The 26,048-nt window shown below is 34.9% G+C and overlaps 1 protein-coding gene and 1 long non-coding RNA gene across 7 annotated transcripts in view; one reads left to right on the top strand and one right to left on the bottom strand.

The window, feature by feature from the left end:
• The window catches only part of SoxN (SRY-box transcription factor soxNeuro), a 125,710-nt gene extending 104,442 nt beyond the window's left edge, over positions 1-21,268 (bottom strand). Inside the window, exons 1-3 of one of the 6 annotated variants that reach the window (XR_015547601.1) lie at positions 18,647-21,268; positions 18,019-18,568; positions 10,579-15,496 (exon numbers count right to left, since the gene is read on the bottom strand). Coding sequence is in view for 4 of the 6 variants with exons in the window: in XM_011057690.2 (XP_011055992.1) it covers positions 15,481-15,496; positions 18,647-20,061 (1,431 nt within the window). In the remaining 2 variants the exon portion in view is untranslated. Of the gene's footprint in view, positions 1-10,578; positions 15,497-18,018; positions 18,569-18,646 lie in introns of those variants that run through there. The other 5 variants (XM_011057690.2, XR_846250.2, XM_011057688.2 and 2 more) reach the window with 5 other exon arrangements.
• Positions 2,063-10,444, top strand: LOC105147002 (uncharacterized). Its single transcript, XR_846251.2, has 3 exons — positions 2,063-8,570; positions 8,646-8,780; positions 9,035-10,444. It is a non-coding gene; the product is annotated as an uncharacterized LOC105147002 (long non-coding RNA).
• Positions 21,269-26,048: the final 4,780 nt, after the last annotated feature.

The raw sequence follows: 26,048 nt of genomic DNA, 5'->3' as shown, positions 1-26,048 counted from the left end.
TCAGCAACCACTGCGGCCGACTGAAAAATCACCGGCCGGAAAATAATTGTTAAGTGCTTTATTAGCGCAATAAACGTGCAGCGACGAAGGGAAGAACTGGGACAAAAGGGAGCGAGAGATAGCGACGATCTCAGGGACGAGAGGCCGATCTTGATTTTAGAGTAGTAGAGTAGTAGAGGATTTCATTGCGAATGTTCGAAACAAGCCTAACTAATTAAGCAGAAGATAATAAAATTATCAGCTAAAAAAAATGAAACATCAGAAAATTGATTTCAGAGATTATCGGATCGACAGTGTCTGGCGAAATGTAAAAAAAAGCAGAATTTTTAGCCTTCGGAAAGCTATTGAACTCACTTTAAAATAAGTCTCTTTGTAAAAAATGTTAAACAATTCGATTTTCTTTATCCATCTTCGGACTAGTGGACTAGAAGATCATGAGACTTGATCTCGTTGTTGGAGATTTCTTTTCAAAACCGAGAAAAATCAACGAGAAAAATCATGAACGTGTATACATAAAGAAAAGGCCATCAAAATTTAGATAGCCGGAGATTTTTTCCGTCATTTTGTTAAAGGAACTCACAAATATACGTCTACACAAATACAAATACATCTGCAAGTTTGAATTATTTTTATTAAAATATATACTTAGTTTCATTTTCTTTTAAGCGAATTATGTCATTTTGATTTCTTGAAATTAATTAATGCCTTTTAATTAACATAAATTAAATGGACTCAGACACAGCGTTAGTAACTGTGCTACAGATTTTGGCGTCAACTTCGGAAGGTTCAAAATTTCGAGCACGATCAAGTAGAGGCTAGAAACTCACGAGATCGTCTACAAGTAGGCACAAGTTAGCAGTGTAACAAAGCGTGCAATAAATTCTCTCGATATCGCTCGTTAATGATCGCGCGCATCGCCGATAACTCGCCGGCGCACAGTTTACTATCCATTTCCGAGCGGAGCGCCGCGCGTCGCGGTACATAAATCATATTTCGTGTAATTTATATCGCGAGTAACGCGTAAGATAGGTGAAATATAACCTTTCGTCCTGCAAGAGAGCTGAAATCGCTTTGCGAATCCGAGCTGGGCGGAGCGCCGTCCTTGAAGGGTCGCACAAAAGTTAAATGTACAGAGCATTCGCTTAGATACGTATAATTTGTAAAAAGCGCAGACGACGTCTAATGCGCGAAAATAAGGGCAATTTACCGTAGTGCTGTTAAATTAATTTCGTATCAACGTTTCGTATTTATGAACTTCTGACACTGCTCTTCTGACAGCGCTCGCCCCCCCCCCTCCCTCTCCCCCAGTACGCATAAATTAACGTCCACCCTGGCGTAATTCACGTTTGTACGCGGCACATTCCGAAGGACGTGAAGGCGGACAAATACCTATAAATATTAACTCGATTACGAGGAGCTGTTTGCACCTGCAAAATTACTGACCGTAGCGCGAACGAATTTGTCCGAAAATTACCCGAATCAAATCTCCGGATAGGCTACAAAAGAGAAAATAGTAATCAGTTTTGGGAAATATCGTCACAGAAAAAGATTTGTTAAAAGTAATTAAAAACTTTACTGACTATTTAGCGAATCTACAGTCATAATATAGACAGACAGCTAATTTTCTATATTGAAGTACACTTGAAAGAAAATATTGGCTGCTACAGCAAATTAGATGTGGCATAGCATTTTTAATTAACTGCAAAATTATACAGGTGAATAAAAATAGCAATTATATGTATAGGTAATCATATTTTGTAATAACAATAAATTTTTGTTAATACAGCAAAGATAACTTTTTATAAAAATCAATTCAATACATAACATAGATCAAAATTTTTAACAAAACCTGCTAAGATGGCACGTATTTTTGATGCTGTAATGAAGAAAACTTGTTGAATTTTCATTGTAGTAAAGAATTAAATGAATTAGCATACTGATAATTGCTTACAGTCACTGTTGAATCATCAAATCTTTATAATTATATATAAATGCTGAACTACTAAATCTATTTTTTCCGTGATGAAATATGGAAAATCGAACGTTTTTACAAGAGAAATGTGTTTCCCTTTTGCGCTTCGTATTACACATTCGTGCCTTGATTTTTCAAACAACTTTAAGACGAAAGTAAATCGGTGTCGCGTGCAAGGGAATGACAAGCGAACCGTTCTAATGTCGGGAAACTGCAGCGTATTGTTCGTATTACTCCGAAATTGCTCGTAAAACAACGGCATCTTTATTGCGGTGTGCGTATGTTTCGCGTGATAGTTCTGCAATGGGCAATTCTAGTTGGCGAAAACATTTACCTGTCACAATCAGAAACGGAAGAGCCCGCGCGCGTCCGCGAAGCATTCGAATTCTGTTGCTCAATTCGAAATAAAACGGCACGATGGGAAAGCGTACGGGAATGAAAATTGTATATACACGACGAACGTTGATAATCTCCCGCATCTTGTGAAGCGGGCCGAGCTCCGAGTGTTTACCCGCGACGAATTTGTCACATTAAGAACGCATTAGCGTCAGGTCCAGGACGGTTTAAGTTTAAGCGATCGGCGTGATACGAACTTCGTGCGGGTTGCGACGGCGCGTGCACGTCACAAAACGAATGATTAAGGAGTCGACGTAGCACGCACAATCCGTGCTCTTAGTCCTTAAACCTGACCTTTTATATTACATTGAGCTAATTAAATTCCCTACGAACAAGTAAGAGAGAAGACCACTTTCTTTGTCATTTTCTTTTATTTATATTATTTTTCCTATCTTCCTTGTTATCTTTGTTAATTTTATTTTTCTTGTACTTCTCTTTGTACATTTTCGTTCGATTATTTTGACGTTTTTTAGGCTTGCCAAGAATAACAACAAACGCCTTATAGAAAACAATTTAACAATTAGAATTTTTCGGCTAGAATTTTACTAGCTAGAAATTAGGTATTTATTGATTCATCTGACCTCGCTAGTTTCTGGTTAGTCATTGATTAGATTTATCTAAGATTTCTGGTTAATTACTGGATAGTTACTGCTCGGTAAAAACTGGCCAATGGCCAATTTCTCAGACATTTTTCTACTTGAGATCTATTTCTCTGTATTTTCTAGTTATAATATGATCTTCTTTCTTGCTTTCTCGCTTTCTCGCTTCCTCAGATCTTGATTCTAATTTTTTTTTTTTATTAAAGACTAATGAAGAAAATAGAAAAGTATTGAACTTTCTTGCACTAACAGTTCGAAGAGTAACGGGAGAAAGAAATGAGGAACTTGTTTTAGGGTTTGCCGGCTCCCGGTGGTTGGCGGTTCAGTTCGGACCGGTGATGCTATTAACGACATTAACGCTACTACGAGCAAACATGGCTCTATATCATCCCGAGCCGGCGGAATAATAAACAATAAATTCCGGTGAAATACGGCGTCGAACAAGCGTAACCCATTTGTTTGCGATAAACTGACCCGGAGGCTAGTCCGACCAGTTTGTAACAGCCGTCTCCGTGCGTGAACGCAACCCCTCGGCCTCTTCGCCATCTTTTTGCCATTTTTTTCTTCGCGGCTACCCTCTCCTTTAACGCGTGAATGCCCGCGAATACCTCCGGACAAAAATTACTTTCTTTCTTGCATCAGATATTCATAAAAATATTCTGGGATAATATCTTTATTATACGAGCCTTCGTCGGAGAGACTTCCTTTTCGCAGATTTTATCATTGAAACTGACGTATATTTCGTTAGCCTGTAATTAACGATTAATTCAATCGCGTGCTCGATGTGAGTAAACGAAAACGACACGTTAATAAATTTTTCAGATTTCAGGCGTTATTTTTTTTTTTTGCAGCATGATTGCTGCAAGGTGTTACTTCCAGCTTAAGCGCTGACAAGCACGAATGTAAACGTTCGAGTTACCTGAAATTACCGGGTGTAAGATTTCTCAAATTTTATCGAGACCCATCTCTGTGAATAATTACAGCGTACATCATTTTTCGTGTTTATGAATCGATCCGGGAGGCGAGCGAGCGTAAAACTGGAGAAAAAAATTCAGTTCGAGTTATCTGTGTTCGCTTTAACGAACGACATGTGATTACGAGTCTTAATCATGCGAACACGATGTAACAGTAAAAAAGCGAGATGGAACGAAGAGAGAGACGATGGTGGTTCGTCAGAATATACGATGCGCGTACGTTATCGTGCCAATTAACAAATTGGAAGGTCTGACTGGATTTTCGACGGCCGTTCGTTGCCATAACTGTCGCGCGCTGGTACCATAAATGCGAAACGACGAGCGCGAAAGAAGCTCTACGTCTGAATCGTTTCTTTTTAGCTGTTACTTTTTGCACTTTTCCTTCTTTTTTTATTATTCCACCGAGCATATTTATAGGGCGTTTTAATTACAAAAATTTAGAAAATATAAATCGTGATGAAATTCTAATAAAAAAAACCTAAAAAAAATGCAAACTAAAAGGAAGAAATGTATCTTAATCAAATGAGAAAAATCGATAAAAGAAGAATTTAAACATGGGAAATTAAAACAGCAGATAATTAAAAGTATTCCTAGAAGGTAAAATTAATAAAAAATGTTAATAAAAGATTTCTTCTAATGTATTAATTTTCACATTTATATATGAACATATTAATAAATTCTCAAATAAACATTTTTGTATACCAATTTAGAAAACTACATGGAAAGAACGATTTTGCTGAAGCATCCAAAAATTTAGACAAATACAAATCTGAAAATAATTTTGTGGGACCATCAAAATAATTATGCAGAAAATTCAAGTATGATGAGCAATACAGCAAAAAGATGATATTCTAACAATCAGCGTCTGACATAATTATTCTTAGATTTGTACTTAGCTAAATTTTTAGATGCTTCAGAAAACCCGTGTACAAAAAGGTAATTGCATATGCTACTCGCAGACATAATATCGAAAAGCATGGGATAAAATGACCCGACGTTCTTGGTTCTTCGGAGATGAAGAGAAGGGCGTGAGCTCTCGCTCACCCACGTTCGCAGTAATTATCGCGGTTATGACTCCACAGAGAGGGTATGCAATCATTTAAGTCACTCAGGATAACAAGCGCGAGATTTGCAGTTCGTTAACCCGCTCGTTCGAGATGGATTAGTGGATCCGTTAGATCTTCCGATCGGTGACGGCGCGCCCGTCATCCCCTCGTCTCACTGTAGAAATCGTGTTGGATCGACGTTGGTGGTAATCGCGAACTTATTATCTCGGTGCCGTGATTTTTCCGTCAGTAGGACTGATGAAAAGTAGCCCGCGAGCCGATAAGCCAGATAGAAGTTACAGTCTCGTCTCGCGATCTCGCGTTCGTCATTGCTGTTGCTATTGACGAGCGTATCGGTTCATTATTGGCTGTTAATTTGCGTTCGAGTACAGGTAGTTGACGATGAGAATTCTTTCGATGAAAGCTGAACCGTTTCTCCAGGCGTACAAAAAAGTTTATTCAATCAGGAATAAAAAATATTGGACAAGCGCTGCTTGATCGACTTATGATTTTGATGTAACGGTGTAACGGAGAGAGCGAAATCAGGGTTATCGGATCTAGTAAAGCTTACTTGAACGTTAATAACAAGGTCGTTTCGCACCGGATACTCGATCGGCACAGTGGCAGATTGCCAATACTTCGGGCACACGGGCGGTGCCATAAGGAATGCGTTTTAGGTAATTGGCCGTGAATATTATCTTACTTAGGGGGCAACGGAGGTTAACCGGATCAACGGAACCACGATAGCGAGAGAGAGCGAGAACATTAGACGGATAGAGGCAGACTTATGGTGGAGGCGAGGTGCGCGATACCTTACAAATTGCAACTCGCGAGGGGATGTTTCGCACGGAGGTACTCACGCGTGATCCGAGGGATCGACTCGAGATTAAAGCGGACCTGAAGCGCAGTGGCATCAAAGCGAACTCTCTTGCTCGTTTTTCATCATTTTTCTTTCCTCATTCGGCGTAAATTGATTCATCGCGAGGCGCAAACAGTTATTAAGCTTCAAGTCATATGTCATTTCGTGATTTTTACGTAAACCTTATCTTTATTATCCGACGGAATTTAGACATTTCATTGGAATTCGTATACTGATCGTTTACGTTTGCTGCGTTTATACAGAATTGAAGTGTCGTTCAACAACTCATATCGTATAACAATTTTTATTATTATTATATAACATGTTGTATAAACAAGATATAAGAAAAGTTAAGATATAAGAGAAATTAAAAAAAGAATATTTGTGTTACAGCCAATACACAGGAAAAATGGTTTTACTGTAAATATCTAAAAATTTAGTCAGATCTGAAAATAATAAAAATGTTAGAGATTATCAAAATAATATAGAATGCTCAAACTGGATGGTATATAGAATATCACATTTTTTTGCAGCATTATCATCATGCTTGAGCTTCTATATAATTATTTTGATGGACATAGTATATTTTCAAACCTGGCTTAATTTTTATACGCTTTAGTAAAATCGTTCTTTCCGCGTAGATTCCGAAATACGTATACAGATTCAAGATTGACTACACTTGCGCATTACCGCGTATTTATGCAATATTTTCGCAACCGCGCATGCAGAAATTGTTGTGCGGACGTTACTTTTTAAAGCGGAAGCGCGATTAAAATGGCATACCCGGCGGTCAGTAATTTTCAAATATCGGAAAAATCTAAATCACCTGTGATTTATTTCGCGGATATCTATATAGGTACACCGCGAGTAAAAAATTTTGTCATTAATAGCTCCGCACGTGACGGACGTTACGACATATTTGTTACATACATTCATCGAGAAATATAAATTTATCGGGAATATTTATTCGAATTCTGAAAATATCTAATAATATCCTTTTTTTATATTGTTTTTCCGAGGTTTCAAGCCTTCGTCATTTCAGATTGAGGCGTTAAAATAATTTTGGCCTTCAATATGATGATTGGAGTTTAACTTTGTACTGCGTTTACGTGCTCGCCGCTACATAATATGTCTTCTGACGTATTTATTTGTTCGCAGATGGACGGAACCTGACCTTCGAGAGATACGTAAGCTGTGAACGATGTCGCTCGATCAAATGTCAGACAATCACAGTTCTATCAAAATAATTTATGATTTGTCAACATTTCAATTGAGACAACAAAAATCGCCGTGTAAAAAATCTACGGCGATTGTCAATTAGTCAAAATATAGCAATCGCGTTCAACAAATTATTGCTGGATAATTCACAAATTATTTTTTTAATTGAAAAATATTTGCACATAAACAAGGAACAGGTGTTGAAGGAAAAAATTGACCGAGAAAATTGATGCTCTTCGATTCACCTCTTAGGTATCCTTGCTATTTGATCGCGTGCTGAAGCCAGCTTTACCTCACTATCATTATAGCCACAATCTGTCTGTTATGAAATAGTTATACGCAATGTTAGGATAGGCGCATACTAATATATTTATGCTAATAACATGTAATGTCCCAAAATCGAATGAAACTAGAAGATCTAATTAATATTAAAATAAGTAAATAAAAAAAAAATCGTTCGTTGATATGCAACTCTACTATCTCTGCAACTATTTCTGCATTAAAAATTTTATAAGGTTTATTTCTTTTATAAAATATTTAATCCGTTTGCTCTTTAGCACTCGTAATTGTAAGGAATATTCGAATGTTAATATTAAAAGAAAATTGGAGAACATGATTGAAATGTATTATAAGGCAATAAAAGTAGCAATCATAACAACAGGAAAGTCTCGCGTGCTGTAGTCGAAGGCAAACGCGAAAGAAATGATGACGCGATAGAAGGAGATATATGTACAACAACACGTTTGGACGTCGCTTCACTCGTTGCCTGAAACTCGGAAAGCGACCTGAAATTATTATCCAACTTTGTGCGAGCAACAAGTGTCGTTAAATCAACTCCATGTCGTCCATCTCGTATATCGTGCGGTTGTATATCGCCGCGCGTTACGCACGCACGGGATATTTAAAGAAACGTTATCTAAAGTTGTTGTTCCGTAAGTATTGTTGTTGGCGGCTTCGCGCTGGTGATACCCGGTTCTGCCTGGTTAAAATAAGCAGCGCGTTTCTCCTAATTTCTGGTAATAAAAAGATAAAAGCTTATAAATGAGCAAATAAAATATATATTTAATAGCAAATTTTAATATTACAATATCAAAGATCCTCATTTATCGCAGATGTGACTATTTCAGATATTTTTTTTATGTTAGTCTCGACATTATAGTATTGTTATTGTTCTTACATTACAGTCCATTATAGAATTTAATCATAAACTTGATTGGAATAATGTTAAAATTTTGAACTTTAAACCGAGATATCATAAAAGATTAATCTCAGAAATGTTACACATTAAAAAACAAATGGTTTTAATTTAAGAAAAGATACGGAGCTGTTGGACGAATCCTATTTTAATATTATTGACAAATTAAGGAAAGTCATATAAACATACATTTTCGTCTGTTCGTTGTGTTAAATTCTTCGCGTATAAAACAGTCACATTTCGTTCTCACATCTCGAAGCGCTAACATAACAGATATTTACGAGAAAATCGGATACTCAGACATGTATACTGTAAGTACATTTTTTTTAAACTTTAACTCTTTGAAAATTAATGGCTGTTATTAACTTTCTCTCATAATGACACAGTTTAATATCCATACGCAATTGATATCTTGGATCTGCATAGGATCTGCGATCTATTCCATATTTTAATACTCGACTTAGTCCATGTCTATACATAGCAACGAATCATGGACTCGCACATAGGCCGTTATAATAAACGTAAGAAGGAAATTACTGTTTGTAAAATTGTGATGTGCCTCGCGTGATTTGTACTTAGTATCATTTAATGTTATTTAAATTTTACGTTTATATGGATTATATCTTTATGGCTGAGTAAATCGAACGTCTCATCTTTTATATCATAATATTAAAAATTACTATTAAAAATATACACCTTATTTTCTCGTAGGCCTTTTTCATCTTTTTATTATGTTGGAATAATATATACGAGAGTTCTATTTCTTGTGTTTTAGTTTCTGGTATACGTGCGGATGCAAATTATGCGCTTGGTAGCGATCTTATATTCCAAACAATCAATGTCACGTAGTATAATCGCGCGAGAAGAAAACAATTTTCCGTCTCATCGCTCGTCATCAAGCGCGACCTCTCAAGAGTTAAACATCGCGGAAGATTGTGGATCGGGAAGAGGTAAAACAGAGAAAAAAAACGAAGAAAGCGGATGAGGCGATAGGTATTAAATAATGACGAGCTCTCGCACTTCACGCATATTCCGTTCACGTACACCGGTATGCTACGCCGTCACCGCCACCGCCGCCGCCGTGCGACACGCAGCATGCGTGTCCTCGTGGGGCGTGAAACACTTGAAAATCCCAGTTATGTAAAACATAGGAAAACGGCTCTCCGCATGCAGGACCGTCGCGTCGCGTCGCGTCGCGTCGCGTCGGAACGTTAGGTGGAACGCGTAATTGAAAGCACTTTAGAGACCCTAGCGGCACGCACAACGAGCTACTCACATTTGCATTCAGTGGCGGAGGGAATGCCTTTTAACCGAAATGACTGCGTGTGTATGACAAACGCCGGGGTTTATGTGCCGGAACGATGGGAATATTTATTGGCGCGAATTAATGTCTCCACTCGGCCATATACCGCGTTCGGCGCGCACATTTATGCATATACGATATATTAAATACATATTTATCGGGATGATTTCGCGAATGCGCGTTATGTGACCTATCGGGAGAATAAAAATCCTACTTACAGCAAAAAATCATTTGTGCAAATCGTAGGGCATGTCTATTTATGTGGATTCATCGTGCCGTTTATATGCAATTTGACATTGACTTGTTATAAGCAAGAGAATTTCGTTTCGCAGTTGAGTGATCGAAAATTTGACACAAAAATCATTACATCGCTTTTCTAAAAAATTATCAACGATGATTGTAAATTAAAATTCTAATTGCATATATTGCTACGTTGATAAAAAAAATGATAAGAGTAAAAAATTAATATAAAACCTAAAAACTAATTTTTATGGAAAAGTGTTATTTTGATAAGGGATACACTATGCTAGAGTTCAAGTTTTAAAAATTTATAATTCTAAACAATACATTATAATTAAAAAGAAAATAAAGTTATAATTATTTCTATATTTATTATCTTAATTAAGATACTGTTCCAGTTTACAAAATGGTCTGACAAGTTGCAAATTTTGAACTATATCATTTTTCTATCACTGCAGCAATATATAAGATGACGCAATATATATGATGAAAACGTTAGAAAAATTGTATTGCTCGTTAGATTTCCTGTCTTAGACTTTTATTTTTCGTTCCAATTAATCTTTGTATCGATATAATATTTACGAATTATCAGTCGTAAACGGGATTATTTTCTCGCTATTTAATGTGAACTATTTAATTAAATTGTTTTCAACGAATCTTATTTTATCGTTACAATTTATATATATATATATAATCGTAATATCACAATAAAAATATTGTGTCAAGAGGATGTCGGATGCGAAAGATGATGTAAAGGTCAAATTGAAAACACAAGATTCAGTTATAATGTTCAATATATATCTGTATTATATATCGATAAATTTATAATATTATTCTAACATACGTAACGTATATACAGTACAGAGTTCACGATAATTTTGCGTTAAATCGATCATATGTACACAACTTGTATATTCGAGATATTCATTTTGTGGAATGCGTCTTGAGAAGAGTAAGCACGAGATGATTATTGAAATTATGTTATTTATCACATATAGATATAATATGCACTTGTATAAAGTTTGTTGAAACATGTTTTGTGAAAAATTCTAAATTCGAGTACGCTATTCCATACCATGAAACCTCTCCGAATATAAAGCTTCAAACATAAAATGGTCTTTGGATATCTACTAAATCATAATAGAATATAATCAAAGAAATATAATTCCTACAATATAATAGTTTATTTTGATTAATTTTAATGCTTTTCAAAATCGGGGACGGTCATACAGATATTGATACAGATACAGATTTAGTGTGTAATCAAAATATGTGTACAGAATTCGTGCAACGACAAATTTGTTTCCAGCAAAATTAATATAACAATAAAAAATAAAATATAAAAATTATTAATAATTACATCTGTCTAAATATATATAATTATATATGATACATTAAACATATATTTTAATAATATATGCAGATTATCCAATAAATATTATTATAAATATAAGAAAATGCATCACATATTATATATATTTTTTACATATAGTATAAATACATATACATGTATATATAAATATTTCTACATAATTGGCAAAAGAAGGAAAAAATAAGAATATGAGTGAATGTTTTGAGGAAATGCCGGTCTGCAAAGATAGGATAAAGCGAGATTTGAGCAAATTAAATTTTGAAATTGTATAAAAGATTGAGGGAAAGTATAGTATATTCAATCAAGCTCAGCAAAACGTACTTTACTGAGTCACTAGTGTCTATTTTATATGTTTAATTGAATACACTATACGGCCTCAATTTTTTATAATTTCAAAATTTTCGTTAACCTAATTTGTTAACATTCCGTTGACCATAATCCAAATTATCTTTAAGTGGACAAACTTTTATTATCAATTTGTCTTGCGAATGGATTTATAATATATTGTAAAATATAAAATGACAATGATAGGCAGAATGTTTAATATAAAGTGTCGCATACTCGTATACAAAATACTCGTCAATAACGAAGATAATTTCCAAATACGCTTTTGTACGTGTAACGTTAATATCTGCTCGTGAAATATTCTCTAGACATTGTTTAGAATTGTTAAATTTTCTTTAAGTTTTTAGATAAATTCCAAACCGTAAATTAATATAAAAGAAAGATTGTATCTGAACACAAATTTGATCTTGTATATGTGCTTAAAGATACTTCATTAATTTTCATTCAAACAAGTTATCGTGATTTCTGACTACTTTTTTAAAAGTATATACATATATTTTTAAAATAAAATTATAAATATATGCGATAAGTAGAGTTTCTTATGCATTAAATAAATATATTGGGAAATCGACGCACAGTAGGACCGAATAAAATTTCGTCTTTCAAAAAAGGCTATAGTCTCGAAATTTGAACAGATTTCGATACTTTTTTTTTTTAAGTGAAAATTAATTAAATTTGGAACAACTTTGTCGAATTTATTGCTTCTCTTTTTTATTAAATTAAACATAAAGAGAGAGATTTAAGAAGTATTCAACCAAACAGTAATTTATTTAATATGGCATATTTAATTTAACATCAATCGAATATTGATAACATTCGATTTTTAAAATGATGTTTAAAAAGTCATACAAACTAACGTAATCACTAAATCTTATCTTAATTTAATAAACAAAATTAATTGAAATTTAGTAGTTTTCTAGTATCTAGTTTTTAGTAAAACTGTAAGTAACACTACACTTTTTTAAATCATTTTTTATTTTTACTTATCACTCAAATTTTAAAATGATGTTTAAAAAGCTGTACACAAATTAACATAATCACTGAATCTAACCTTAAATTAATAAATGAAATTAATTGAAATAGTTGTTTTTTAATAAACAAAACTCTATTAAGTAACACTACACTTTTTTTATCATTTAAAAAATTTTATTTACTTTCTTAATTTTTTTATTTAATTTATATTGATTTTATTCATGCAATAAGAAATTTTCAGCTGCCAATTCGTTTGATGTTAAATTAAATGCCATATTAACTGAGTTACTATTTGATTGAAAACTTTTTAAATCTAATCTCTCCCTTTATGTCGAATTTAATAAAACAGGAAAGCAACAAAAATTTGATTTAACAAAATTGTTCCAAAACAAAATTATTCAACTTTCTTTAAAAAAAAATATCGAAATCAGTTCAGATTTCGAGATTGTAATCTTTTTTGAAATACGGTATTCGTCATTGTAGGTGATGTACATGTAAATCACTAAATTCTTTTGTTAATTTACAGACATATTCAGACGTACTTTAAAGTTATATATATATTGTATATACATGTCTCCTTTATTTAGAAACGCAAATGTCAACGATTTATTTAAAGAATTATTGAAGCGAGATTGTTAAGAGTAACTAAAAAAAATCACATTTTCAACAAGAATTAATGGAGGATATATAGTATATGATAATCATAATATAATAAAAATATGAATATTATTTAAAAAAAAAAGTATGTAAAAAAAGAGTCAAATCTTGTTCGCATTTGTTCTGAAAATGGATTCGAGTATATTCATTGTCATGTGGTTTCCAGTGTAAATATTAATTTACATATAAAAAAAATTCTAACCAATTATTTTATTATATTTTTTTAGGAAAGTCACGATAACTTTTTTGAATGAAAATTAATGGAAAATTAATAAAATATCTTTAAGCACTCATATCAAAAGTCAATTTTGTGTTCTGACTTTTTCTTTTTTTTATATAATGGTTTGAAATTTATCTAAAACTTAAAGAAAATTTTTTTCTAAACAATAGAAAAGATTTCACGAACAGATATTAAGAGAATGTTACATGTACAAAATGTTTATTTACCAAGCATCTTATTTAATGAATATTTTGTGAATATGCAATGTTCTGTGTCCAGTATTTTGATTTTATCATAATCAATTTTATCATAACCAATAAATTGGTTTTAGATTTCACAATAATAAAATTTCAAAAATAAAACAATGTAAATATTTATTTATACTGAGAACCACATAACGATGTATATAATGTAAAACCAGTGAGGAGTCTATGTGTAAAAAAGATATGTATTTCCATGAATTTTCTTAAATTCTTAAGATAGAGCTTATTCTAATGTATGGGTTGAGATTTTCTATTAACAAAGTGTTAGTGAAATATAATTTGTTATATAGAATATAAAAAAATATGGAATCAGCTCCATTTTCAGAACAAACATGAACGAGATATTTTTTTTTATATAATTCGTCATCCAAACATTTACAATATCAACTATTTATAGTATTCGCTACTACTATATAATACCAACTAAATATTAATTTATATTGTATTATTGTAATTAAATGATATTACGCATTCTCCGTTATAATATTCGTTCTTATTAGTAATGATAGAAGAAAGTGAAGAAGAACGTGATTTTTTAGTTATTCTTATTATTCTTCCTTCAATCAAATCATATCATTATATCGTATTTATTCTAATCCAAATATCTTTTCATTTTCATCATTTTCGTTTGTAAATAAAAGAAATATGTACATATACTTTGAATACATCTGAAAATTAATAACAGAATTTAATAATTTGTATATTATATGTACGGCAAAATGCAAAGCCATCGATGCAAAGAAATCAATATGTGAGCAAGATTTCGAAGACTGTAAAGTTTTGATACGCGTCTGAGCGACATTTACCAATACTTCACAGCCCGTGAAATTTTACTCAAATTGAATTTTTTTGCGTACATGGTTTTGCGTTTTGACTCAAATTGGACAAGTCTAGATAATGCATAAAAAACTTAACTTATATCATGTCAGTTTTATATTGAGAACCAGTGTTCCTTTCTTTTAAGTGAATCTAGGATTTAAAATTTATCTAAGATACGCGTAAACTAAATTTTTATCGGATGTAAAACGATTTTTTTCGTAACAAAGTATGTTTATGGACCGGAAATCATATGAAGATATATGTTACATAAAACCAGTGAAGATAACTATTATGTAAAAAATGTACAATGTTATTCTTAATATTTCGAAATAAATAAAGAGAAAGGCATAGTGTAGCAAAAAAGAAAGAGAAACAAAGAGATAATAACAGAAGAAGAAAAAAAACATAACATAATTTTGAGAAAATTTTCATGGAAAAGACAAAAAATGTGTGTGTACATATACATTATGTTTTTAAACTAAAATTTAAAATTTAACTAAGATCTTTCTTTATATTGTACATATCTTCACTGATGTTATGTATCATCTGCTCTCCAGTGTAAACATGTCTTCGTTAAAAAATCGTTCTACATCCGATAAAAATTTAAAGTTTTCTTTACGCGTGTCTTAGTTAAATTTCAAATTGATCTAAAAAAAAAAATATATATATATATATATATATATATATATATATATAAAATCTTATTCTGATAATTTTCTACGTTGACAAGTTGTAATGTGGAATATGATTATATACGCTCGTAGACTGTATTCATCTTTTCCGTGAAAATTGTCTTAAAATTATATTTTGTATTTTTTTCTGCCTGCATCCATTTTCTCTTTCCCCTCCCTCCCCCCTTCTATCACCCTCCCTCCCTCTTTCTTTCTCTCGCGCTATAAGTTATGCGTTTCTCTTTATTTCGCATTCCATCTTTTGCGCGTTTTTTCTTTTTTATTTTCTTTTTTTTTCTCCCATCGTTATTTTTTACGGGGCTTCCATTTGCACAGCGTCCATCCATGTTTGCGTCTCTTTAAGCTACGAGATTCCTACGAATATCATGCATGTATGCTGTTAGGTTGGGTCATAGGGTGTTAAATCAGTGAATTTCTAGCATTAACAATTCACTATGTTCATCGATAGAGAGATAGGATGAGTCAGACGAAATTTTCGTGATTAATTCATCGTGACAGAGTGAAATGGTATCTAAGTGTGAGTTGGTGTGAAATTGTCATGGTAATTATTTAAAAAACGTAAGAGAATCAACTGAAAAAGGTCGTGTAAGCCAAAATAAAACTTGAGAAAAAACTATTTTGCTAAACATTGGATTGAGTAAAAAAGTAACTTCGTATTTTTACATTACATTACATGTACCCACAAAATACGAAATTACTTTTTAGTTTTATTTAATTCAATATTATATTATAATGAATCCTCTAAATAATAATTGTTTCTAAAAAATTTCGTTTTTTGACTCAACCTATACCATACTTCAATGAAACTATTTCTCTCTCTACAATTAATTAATCCCTCGCCAATTAAATTTCGTTAATTAAACGCAAAATTTTTATTTTCACAAATAAAAATTTTGAGCACTCGTTAATAATCATCTAATAATAGTGTGAATAAACTTAATCTGAAAATAAATAAAAAAAAAAATTTATAAAGATAAATAATTTATAAGTTTCAAATTAAACATACAGTATCGTGAACTCTGCTTCTGGACCTACGTAAAAAATAATTCGATATCTAGACTTTAAAATTTCTATCATGTATCTACATAATAATGTAATAAAAGAATAAATATAAAAAATAGCATAATTAATAATAACAATGAAAATCAATGGAAATAAAATAAAATAATGTAATAGTTGTGTTACAAAACTATGATTTATACACACATAATTAAAATAATTAAAAATTTTTGAAAAATCACTTGAGTAAAATCATTTGAGTATATGCTATATTTTATATTTAATAAATAGGGTTAAAATTTAATCAAATGATAATTTACGTCTAAAAAAAGAGAATTATAAGAAAAATACAATTGATGAACTGATTTTGATGTATATGATGAGTATGTGATGTGTAAATAAACGAAGCGAACGAAGGATGTTGGATCTATTAATGATTTTTATCAATTTCTACCGTTCCTACTAATTAGATTAATAGTATTATATTGCTTCTTGTCTTAAACTAACTGCAATTTTCACGAAACATTGGCACTTGTAATTTATCAAGACATAGAAATAATCCTTAAACTGTACAAATTCGATGTAGATTAATTTTAATCTCGATTTAACTTATTCTTCATCTTTTTCTAGTTCTAAGAATTAGAACAGAATTAAAGTTAATCTACGTTGGTGAAAACGGATATTAAGTCTTAAAGTTCCGAAGTTAAATGCAAATATAGAATTGTTTAAATTCTTTGTTTATTATAAATCCACTATAAACTTCTCATAAACCCTTATAAACTTCAAATATATGCTTTCTATTTATTAATAGACAAAAAATTTTTTTTAATTGTACTAGCAAGTACATAAGAGCTGTTCAAAGAGTGACAATTAAAATTCGTATATTTAAACATTTGCATAAAGAGTACGAATAAATAAATATGAATCATGTTTCGATAAATATTCCAGCTAAGAAAGATTAGATGTTTAAGATTTTACATGCATACAGATAAATTTTATTTTATTCGCCTTACCGGCGATAGTTATTCAAATGTTTACTTATAAAATTCTCTAATAAAATTCATATTGATAATGCTTTATCAAGTGTGTAAGATTTTTGCACCTTGGTACCAGGTAAATCGACGTGTTTATTTTCTCTTCCCTGCCGACTCGACACGCCGGTCTATAATTTTCTAGAGTAATGATATCTTGCAAGTTCCACCTTGGTAACTCTTGAAATAGTAATAATCGTGCGCGAATAAGCAACTGATCGCAAATTTCAGATGTAAGAAGCGAATCGTAGATCACTGTTTTAGTAGTTAATTGGTGTGTGATGATAGAAGGAGGTCCAGAAGCATCGTCACGATAGCATATGCAATATTATTTGCTTTAGCAATAGAAAAACGTGAGTATCGCGTCATGAAATACGTAAGTATAAAAACGAGATATTAGAAAAAAGAGATAAATAATATTTATATAGGTATATTACACGCTCGTTTGATGAAGGCAATAATTCTTAAATAGAGCATTCATAATGCGACACTCATGAATTACTATATGTACGGAGTACAGAGGATTCTTGTTATTATAAAAATTCTATTTAAAGAAAAAAAGATAGAGAAATATATAATAAAAGAATTTACATTAGAGAAATAATTTTTATAAGATTTATAGCAACAATAAAATAACAAGTGCAAAAAATTTTAATGTGGAAACGAAGGCTTTTATTTGAATGAGAAATTAAAAAAATGCATTAAATGGAAAAATTATTGGGTCATTTAAAAAGTATCCGCGGTTTTTTCATTCAAAAATTGAACAAAAAACCGCGGATACTTTTTAAATGACCTAATATATATACATATATTACATATATATATAATACGATTTATAATACGAACCTCCTGTGGATTCCGATAATGTTTAAGTTGCAAAATTTTCGCTCGATGATTTTCAAATAACATTCGAAGATCATCAGTGATTTTAACTCAAGCGAGTTAATTATAACTCAAGCGAATAGTGCAATCATCGTCAAATTGGGATAAGCTTGTGTTCGTCATACTTGACATCGATTAGATTGAGACACATATACTAACTCAAATTATCTGTCGGGAAACACTATAACTCGCCGTTCACAATGACCCAAAACATTTCTTTCCCTTTGAATGTAAATATTATGCTTAGTTTATAGTAATAAGCTTGCGGTAGTTCATTCGTACCAAATAATATTATAATAGAGACATTTGATATTCATGTAATTTTGATTGAGAAAAGTGTAGATAATAGCAAAAAATGCAGTCTAATTTCTAAAAGAAATACTGTATATAAAAAAAAAATACAGTCCCATTTATTGCATATTTTAAAGGACTATAAGATGTCGAGATGTAATCATATCGAACGTCACGGTTTATCCCATTTTCACGATTTTAAAAAAACTACTCGCAAGCAAACCTAGATAAGAGAGAATATGTATGAAAAAGAAGCCTCTATTTTTTTCTCTATTTTTTTTTGTACAATATAATAACTTACATGTGTGAAATGGGCTGCATGGTATGGTGCTGCGTCAAAGAATCAGGTGATGGACCCGGTGGATAGACGTTTCCGTGTTGCACGACTCCCTGCTCGATGCCTTGTGGCAGATACATTGAGATCATCTGCCGAAGATCGCCTTGTGTCTGTTGGTTCGCTTGTTGCTGTCCCATGTATTCCCTCTTGACCTGGCCGGCAGGACCAGCCGCGCCCGTCGTCGTTGGGCCGCCCGTCGGCGTCGGTGTGTGTATGCCACCGCTCGCCGGGCTCGTCGGCTCGGACTTTATGCTGCTGCCACTAGGACTATGACTACTGGATATTTGAGAACCCGTTTGAGCCTGATGGTAAGGTGATGGTGATCCGCCAGGTACAGTAGCACCATATCCGCCGTATCCGCCATAGCCGTTCATGTTGATAGGGCTGGGACTGCTGCCACTGATGTGATGTCCCATAGAATCGTACCTGGGGTAGGCCACAGTTGAGGCAGCGGTTGCTGTACTCATGTGACTGCTATACGCAACGTGTTGTTGATACGATGTCGGATCAGACATCATGTAACCGTTGGGCATGTATCCGTTGGGCATCTGATATACGTCACGCGGCAATTGCGGTTGCTGAGGTCCTCCACTGGTACCCACTTGCCGTTGATCCACGCCGAGCATTCCGCTGACTCCACCAACTCCGCTGAGCTGGAACTTGTCTTTCTTTACGAGCGTCTTTGTCTTGCGGCGCGGCCGATACTTGTAATCGGGATGCTCCTTCATATGAACAGCACGCAGCCGCTTCGCTTCGTCGATAAACGGACGCTTTTCCCCTTCGCTGAGAAGTTTCCATTCGGCACCAAGGCGTTTCGATATTTCAGAATTGTGCATTTTGGGGTTTTCTTGAGCCATTTTACGTCGCTGCCCACGCGACCATACCATGAAAGCATTCATCGGCCTCTTTACGCGATCCATGTTATTATTCTTGGCGTTGGAAGAATTGTTGGGGTTGTTAGGATTATTTGGATTGCTATGATTATTAGCTTGATGATGTTGCTGTGATTGCGACTGCTGCTGTTGAGATTGCTGATGAGCGTGATGTTGCTGTTGCTGAGCGCTCTGTTGGACCGCCATTGCGTGCATGCTCTGTTGTTGCTGTTGTTGCTGCTGCTGTTGTACAGCTGCGGCGGCGACGGCGGCAGCTGACATTGCATAATGATGCTGAGAAGTTTGGTGATGATGTTGAAGACCAAGACTCAAGCCACCCGCGTTGGGTGGACTTCCCGACAGTGCAGAGCTATGAACTATCGAGCCTAAAGATCCATAAGGAGACATCCCTGTATGATGGCCCATCGGTGATACACCCTGATGTGGATGCGGTGGCATCTGAGCATGCAGACTGCCGCCCTTCAAGTCCGTCTCCATCGTGTGCATCTCTTCTTGCCTGTGCCCGTACAGTTTGCTGCCCTTTTCTGATACCGTTCGACGTCAAGAAAATCAACGGGGCACGCCGAAAATGTCAATCTATCACACTGGGATAAACTCGTGTCCAAATTACCACTGGTCTTTTCTTTAAGTTCACCTCTGTCCACGAAGCGATGACATGAAAGTCAATCGCAAATTCTCTAAGTCACTGATAATAATCACTATTAAGACACTCCGTAAGAATGAATCGCTAAGCGTTCACGCACGTTTCCAGCGTCACCAGTTTATGCGATCAATCGATCACACGATCGCATGAGCGTATCGGTCGAATGATGTGGCAGTCTCGAACGACTATTCCGTGCTGCGATGATCTTCGTATCCATCAACTGCGAACCAAATCTTCGTTTTGCGCAGTGTTCGAATTTAATTACGAGTATCGTTCACGAAACAAACTCCATACGGACACGGTCTCGACGAGAAGCATCACTAGCTATCGACATACTATCATATATAGTTCTCCGTACATTGTTTCGCGATACGTACGTTAATTCGTTTTTCTCTTCTTATGCTCTTTGAAAATCCAGAGGAACACTTGAAGCGATCCACTGTTCAGAATGTCTGTACGCGAACTGACTACACTCACTTTCTTCCCCTCACTGCTAGTCTCTCACCACTCCGTGCCATTCGCCAGCTATTCTGACTGGCTGCGAGCCACAGTACGCTCGACGAATCGCGTCACGACAATGCGGCAACGACGCGCCAACTAAACGCGAATGCTCCGAAGCGGCGGTCTCCTTTGAAAAGGGACGATGGCACCTCCTAAACGGCGCGTGCGACACAAGAAATGCGAGAAGACAAATCATCAACGCGAAAACCAATAATTCGTTAAGTTCACGGACACTGTCTTTTGTCTTCAAGACTTCTTCAAGAATTCTCCAAGAATTCTTTAGTTTTCACCCGCGTATGCACTTTGTTGGTAATCCGATGCGACGGGGTTACAACTACAACACGCACGACTAAAAGCGTTGACTAAGGCTTCTATTTCCTATTGCTCCTTTCTCTGCTTCCACTATATTGGAAAATTACAATGAACGATCCGATGCAGAAGCGAAGGAACCTCCACTCTCTACGAGAGCACGAAACTATCTGAAGTCTAACCATCCACACACGCCTTGGAATACGAGCTACAGCTTCCTGCCGAGAAGGCGGTCGTCTCCCTTCTTCCAGCGTTGAGCGCCCCTCTTCTCATGTTCCACCTTGCGGGTATAGTGGGGACCATATCCGACCGATGTGCTGCGCTCCGTACTACGCACCGTAGGCAATCGATTGGCAAGCGCGCCTGCCATCATTTCTCTCAACCAATCGCCCGGCTCGCTGGCTCTCGGAGGCGGCGCCACAGCTTCGTGACGTCACTTAGTGAACATGACCGACCTCTCGCGGCGATGCTTCGGTCCGACGTCTCCGTTCCCTCCCTTCGTTTCCCTTTCTCGTTCCTACCCAACGCTCTATCGTCATCCTTTCCTCTCGTCCGTCTCTCTCGCTCTCCATCGCCTGTGTGCAACATTTCTACTTGCTTTTTCGCGCCGCGAAATCGGCTACCCGTCGGTCGCATGTACCGCTACGCGGCCGCCGTTCGCAGCATTGAGCAGCGCGCTGATGCATACGTGTGTCCGCGAGTCTTAATATGTTCCTTTGCCTCCTGCACACGACCTGGAGCTGCGTGATGTATTACATATCCATCAACGTTAATGCACGAATAAGTCAAATACACATTTAAGAATCACATAGAGAGATAATATGATGGATATGTATGTAGAAATAGAAGATGCAACGTGAGATTTTGTAGCACTGTTTTTAATAATGCGGGAAGTGCGATACTTGTATGAGGAATAAGACCAGGGATGATTTATTTTTTGTCTTATCCTATGAAAGATGATTCTCACGGTCTTCCTTAGAAGTTGCCGGATAAACTGAGCAAGCGATGATTGAGACATACTTCTCGCAATTCACATCATGTGTGCACCGCGTCACTTATCGTATCTTATCAAAGTTTTCTTTTATCTCACTGAAAGTTAAGTATTTGCCTTTCCTCTTGACTTTCTTTACTCTCGTAATACAATAATTTCTCTTTCGAATCGAACGATCAATACCGAATTTTGTTCCTTATCACTGCTCGATATATTCAAGATTTCAGCTCGTAATAAGGATCTCGCTCCTTTCTCCTTCCTGTCCTTTTCCGTCGGGCGCGGTGATAGAATCCACCAAGAAGCTCACTAAAATCGTTATCGTAGAGCTTTCATTGGACGTCTTTCGTGTCTTCGTTTCAGCATGCTGTATGTTGTGGGACCTGTTGCCGCGAGATGCGAAGAAAAGGAGAAGAGATGCGAAACGAATTGGTTTGTAGCGAAAGTATGCGTGGTAAATAAATGCGTAAAACTATATTTTGTGCTTCATCGGTGATATCAGTAAAAGATATCGCGATAATTCCAAAATCGATGCGCCACGTATAAACGTGCTTAAAAATTGTTAATAGTATTAATATCTTCTTTTAAGTGTAGCACATATTTTTTCCTCATTTTAAAAGATGATTATCGCAATTGTATTCTCATCGAATGATTGTTTATCTACATTTTGATTACTGCAATTACATCAATTTTGCAAAGTAATCTAGAGTGATCTCGATCCTGATGCACGATCATCGTGATTGCGATGACATTATTTCGCAATTCGTCCTTGAGAACGTCAATCTTTAGTGCAATTATAGCTTGCGTCGATCGCGATTATAGTTCATCCGATATCTCGATAATCTTTTATCGCAGCGATATTAGATCAGAATAATAACAAAAATAAAGATATTTTGTGAATATAAAACGTAGATTTAACTATAATGTAACATCTCTGAAAAATTTGATTATACTAGTCCAAATTGGGTTTATATCTTATATTACATCTACCATATAACAATGAATTTATATATAAACAACATTAATTATAAGTAAATCGTCGCCGTAAATATTTGGCAGAAATTTGATAATTTTAATTCCTAATGCAACAAAACTATCAATTCAATTAAAACAAGCATTTTGCTTACACTGTATTTATAGATTTGTGCATTTATTGAAAATCAAGTATAAGATTTATGAGTGTTAAAAATTTTTTTCTCATGAACGAAAACAATTTTTTAGAACATAAAATGATTTATGGATCGCCTGGCATTCCTAAATAGCAGATAGAAAGCAGAGACAGCTGCCAATAAACAAATGTATGGCATATGTAGAGTAATAAAACTAAAAAAGTTAAACTTACACGATTTTTCACTGCCTAATTTTTCACTTTACGATTTTATTCTCTTTCCTTTATTTTTTTATTTTTATTATACCATCTCTGCATTTTTTTGAAAATGAAGAATAAAGTCATAGTCCTCGCTTTAACTTCACGTCCTCGAAATTTTTCAGAGATTTTAATTTTTAGTGAATGCTAGATTTTACTGCCTGGCAATTCAAGATAAAATGAAATTGGCTTACAGCACTATTATAAGGAACTTACGCAATCATTGCAAAAACTCCGTCATATAATATTTTAATGTAATAAGTTACAAATTAAAAGGATATCTGATCACAAGTATATATACGTACACGAATATTAACGAGTACGCCTCTCGCGCGTATGATTTGCTCGCGCAACAGCGGCATTAGGCCGAAATGCCACAAGTGGCACATAAACCGTGCGGAATAAGTGGATTGATAGGTCGTTACCGTTGAAAGAAGATAGAGCGGATCGGGCCGATACACGTAGAAAGCTGAAGGTAAAGGAGAAATAGAGAAAGAGAGAGAGAGAGAACATACAATAAGTCGGAGTCCGACAATAGGATACCGCGGGCGGTCTTTGTGATTCAAATCAATGTTTGCGATACTCGATGGCGCACTGCCTTTGTAGCATCGGGCTTTCCTAGGCTTCTCTCGTATATGTATACGGTTGCAATAGCGCACGCCGCACGCGTACATACACAAGAGAGCTATCTGTCCCTATCAAGTGCACGTATATTATCGAGGTCGCGTATATACTTGCGCGAATGTGTGCATCGGCGATGCGGCGCATCTACCGTGCGACATGAGAAAGCTCATTGTATGTTCCGGCATAGACGCACTCGAAAACCAGAATCCTGAACGCGCCCTCTCTCCCCCCCCCCTCCCCCTCACCCCTCGATCGATCTCCTTCTACCCGCACGAATGAGCCGGCCGTCTCGTGCCGCGCGTTCGCGTTCATTCATATCCGACCGACGTTCGGGAAACCGAGACCTTTGGTTTCGCGATTACGTTCCTCTTGCGATGCACATCGATTTTCGCGACGCGCGAGAAGCGCACGTCTCTTCGCAGCGCGAAAGCGAAATCCTTTCTCGTTACTATTCATTGTGCGAGGCGACGGGCTCTCTTAAACGTTGTGCACGTGCGGTAAATTACTTCTACACAATTTCGCTGGCAATATTTCCTTAGTTGAATGTTTTCACGTAATTTTCGTCAAAATCGCTCTCCGCTGGCATAATTTATTTCATATCGGTAATAATCTCCCATATTTACATAATGTGATAATAAATGGTAAGCGAAAGTGCTGGTGATAAATTTCTTTATTACAGATTAATTTTTCGTTGTTCAAAAAGTGGACTCGTTCGTTTTTGATAATAATTAATATCAAACTAATGACAAATATAATAATCGTAAAATAGATATTGAGAGATATACATATAGTAGAAAATATCTGAAATATTAAAACTGGTCCTTGTTTTTGTGTTTTTTTAATACATTCGTATATTAATTTAACATACGAATTTTGTGTTAAACTGATATTTAATATTTTTTAGTGTTAAAACAATATATAATTTATGAATAAATGAATAAATAACGTAAAAATGTATATTAAGATATAAATTCTAAAATGAACGATTAAAATATATATGTTAACATGTTACATTTGATGTTAATTTTATTTTAAAAATATTCTACAATTTGTTCACACTTATGTCTAACACATTTCAGTTGTAAAATGGGTTAAAACAAATTTTCCAATCTGTCCAACACATTTGTCAAAAGTGAAAAATGAAACATGCAGATCATCATAAATTCATATCAAGTTACTACTTTCTTTCAATGGTTAGAACATATTTATGGTTTTAGTGTTTCATCTTCGTCAAAAGGTCGAAAATCTTTTTAAAATTTATGAGGCTTTTAGTAATGCTCTTAAATAGTAAGAATGCGAAAGAATAGACAGCATTCCAAGTAATCCATTAGAAAGAAAACGAATGTTTATATAAATTCTGAAAAAAAAAAAAAAAACTATTGCTTATTAAATATTGCTCATTTCAACTCATCTCACTGACCGCTCTTGCATTAAAATAAACTTCTCTCCGATTCATCGAACTTGGAACGCCGTCAAACTCCGTGTCAAAGTGAAGAAAGAAGAGAATACTGAGAGAGGGGAGGAGAACACGATGGCGCGATACGCAGACGAATTCGTAGGCGTCCGATTGTCAACAGGTGATAGCATTGGGCCAGCTCTTAGAACTCGAGTAACGAGAGAAAGGGAGATTGTGTACGTGTGTATGTGTATGCGAAGAGAAACGAGGAAGGTGGAGGGGTGAGATCGAGCGAAAATCAGGGGGTGGTTGTGATGGGGAGAGAACGGTGCCGCGCCGGAAGGGTAGCCAACAAAGTCTTTATCGTTTCGAGGACCGATTACAAAGCTCGATTGTTGCCATTCTTCGGAATCCAAATAATCTCTCGTTCGTCCGAACCACAGCACGAGCAACCTACCATTGGAATAGAAATTTACAGCCGTTGGTTTTACCAAGTTGGTTTACCAAGTGGCCAATATAGTCTTTTTTCTGTCACAAGAAGGAGGACAAAAAACTATTAACGAACTTTCTCTTTATCAACACAGATAATAAAGCTCGAACATAATAAAGCTTATCATTTTTCAAGTTCATATTAAGGCACTTTCGT

Source organism: Acromyrmex echinatior, chromosome 15, assembly GCF_024713525.1.
Source record: "Acromyrmex echinatior isolate Ae372 chromosome 15, ASM2471352v2, whole genome shotgun sequence".
In the NCBI taxonomy this organism is placed as follows: Eukaryota; Metazoa; Arthropoda; class Insecta; order Hymenoptera; family Formicidae; genus Acromyrmex; species Acromyrmex echinatior.
Note: the sequence above shows the minus strand (reverse complement) of the source record. Positions and strands in the feature narration are given on the sequence as shown.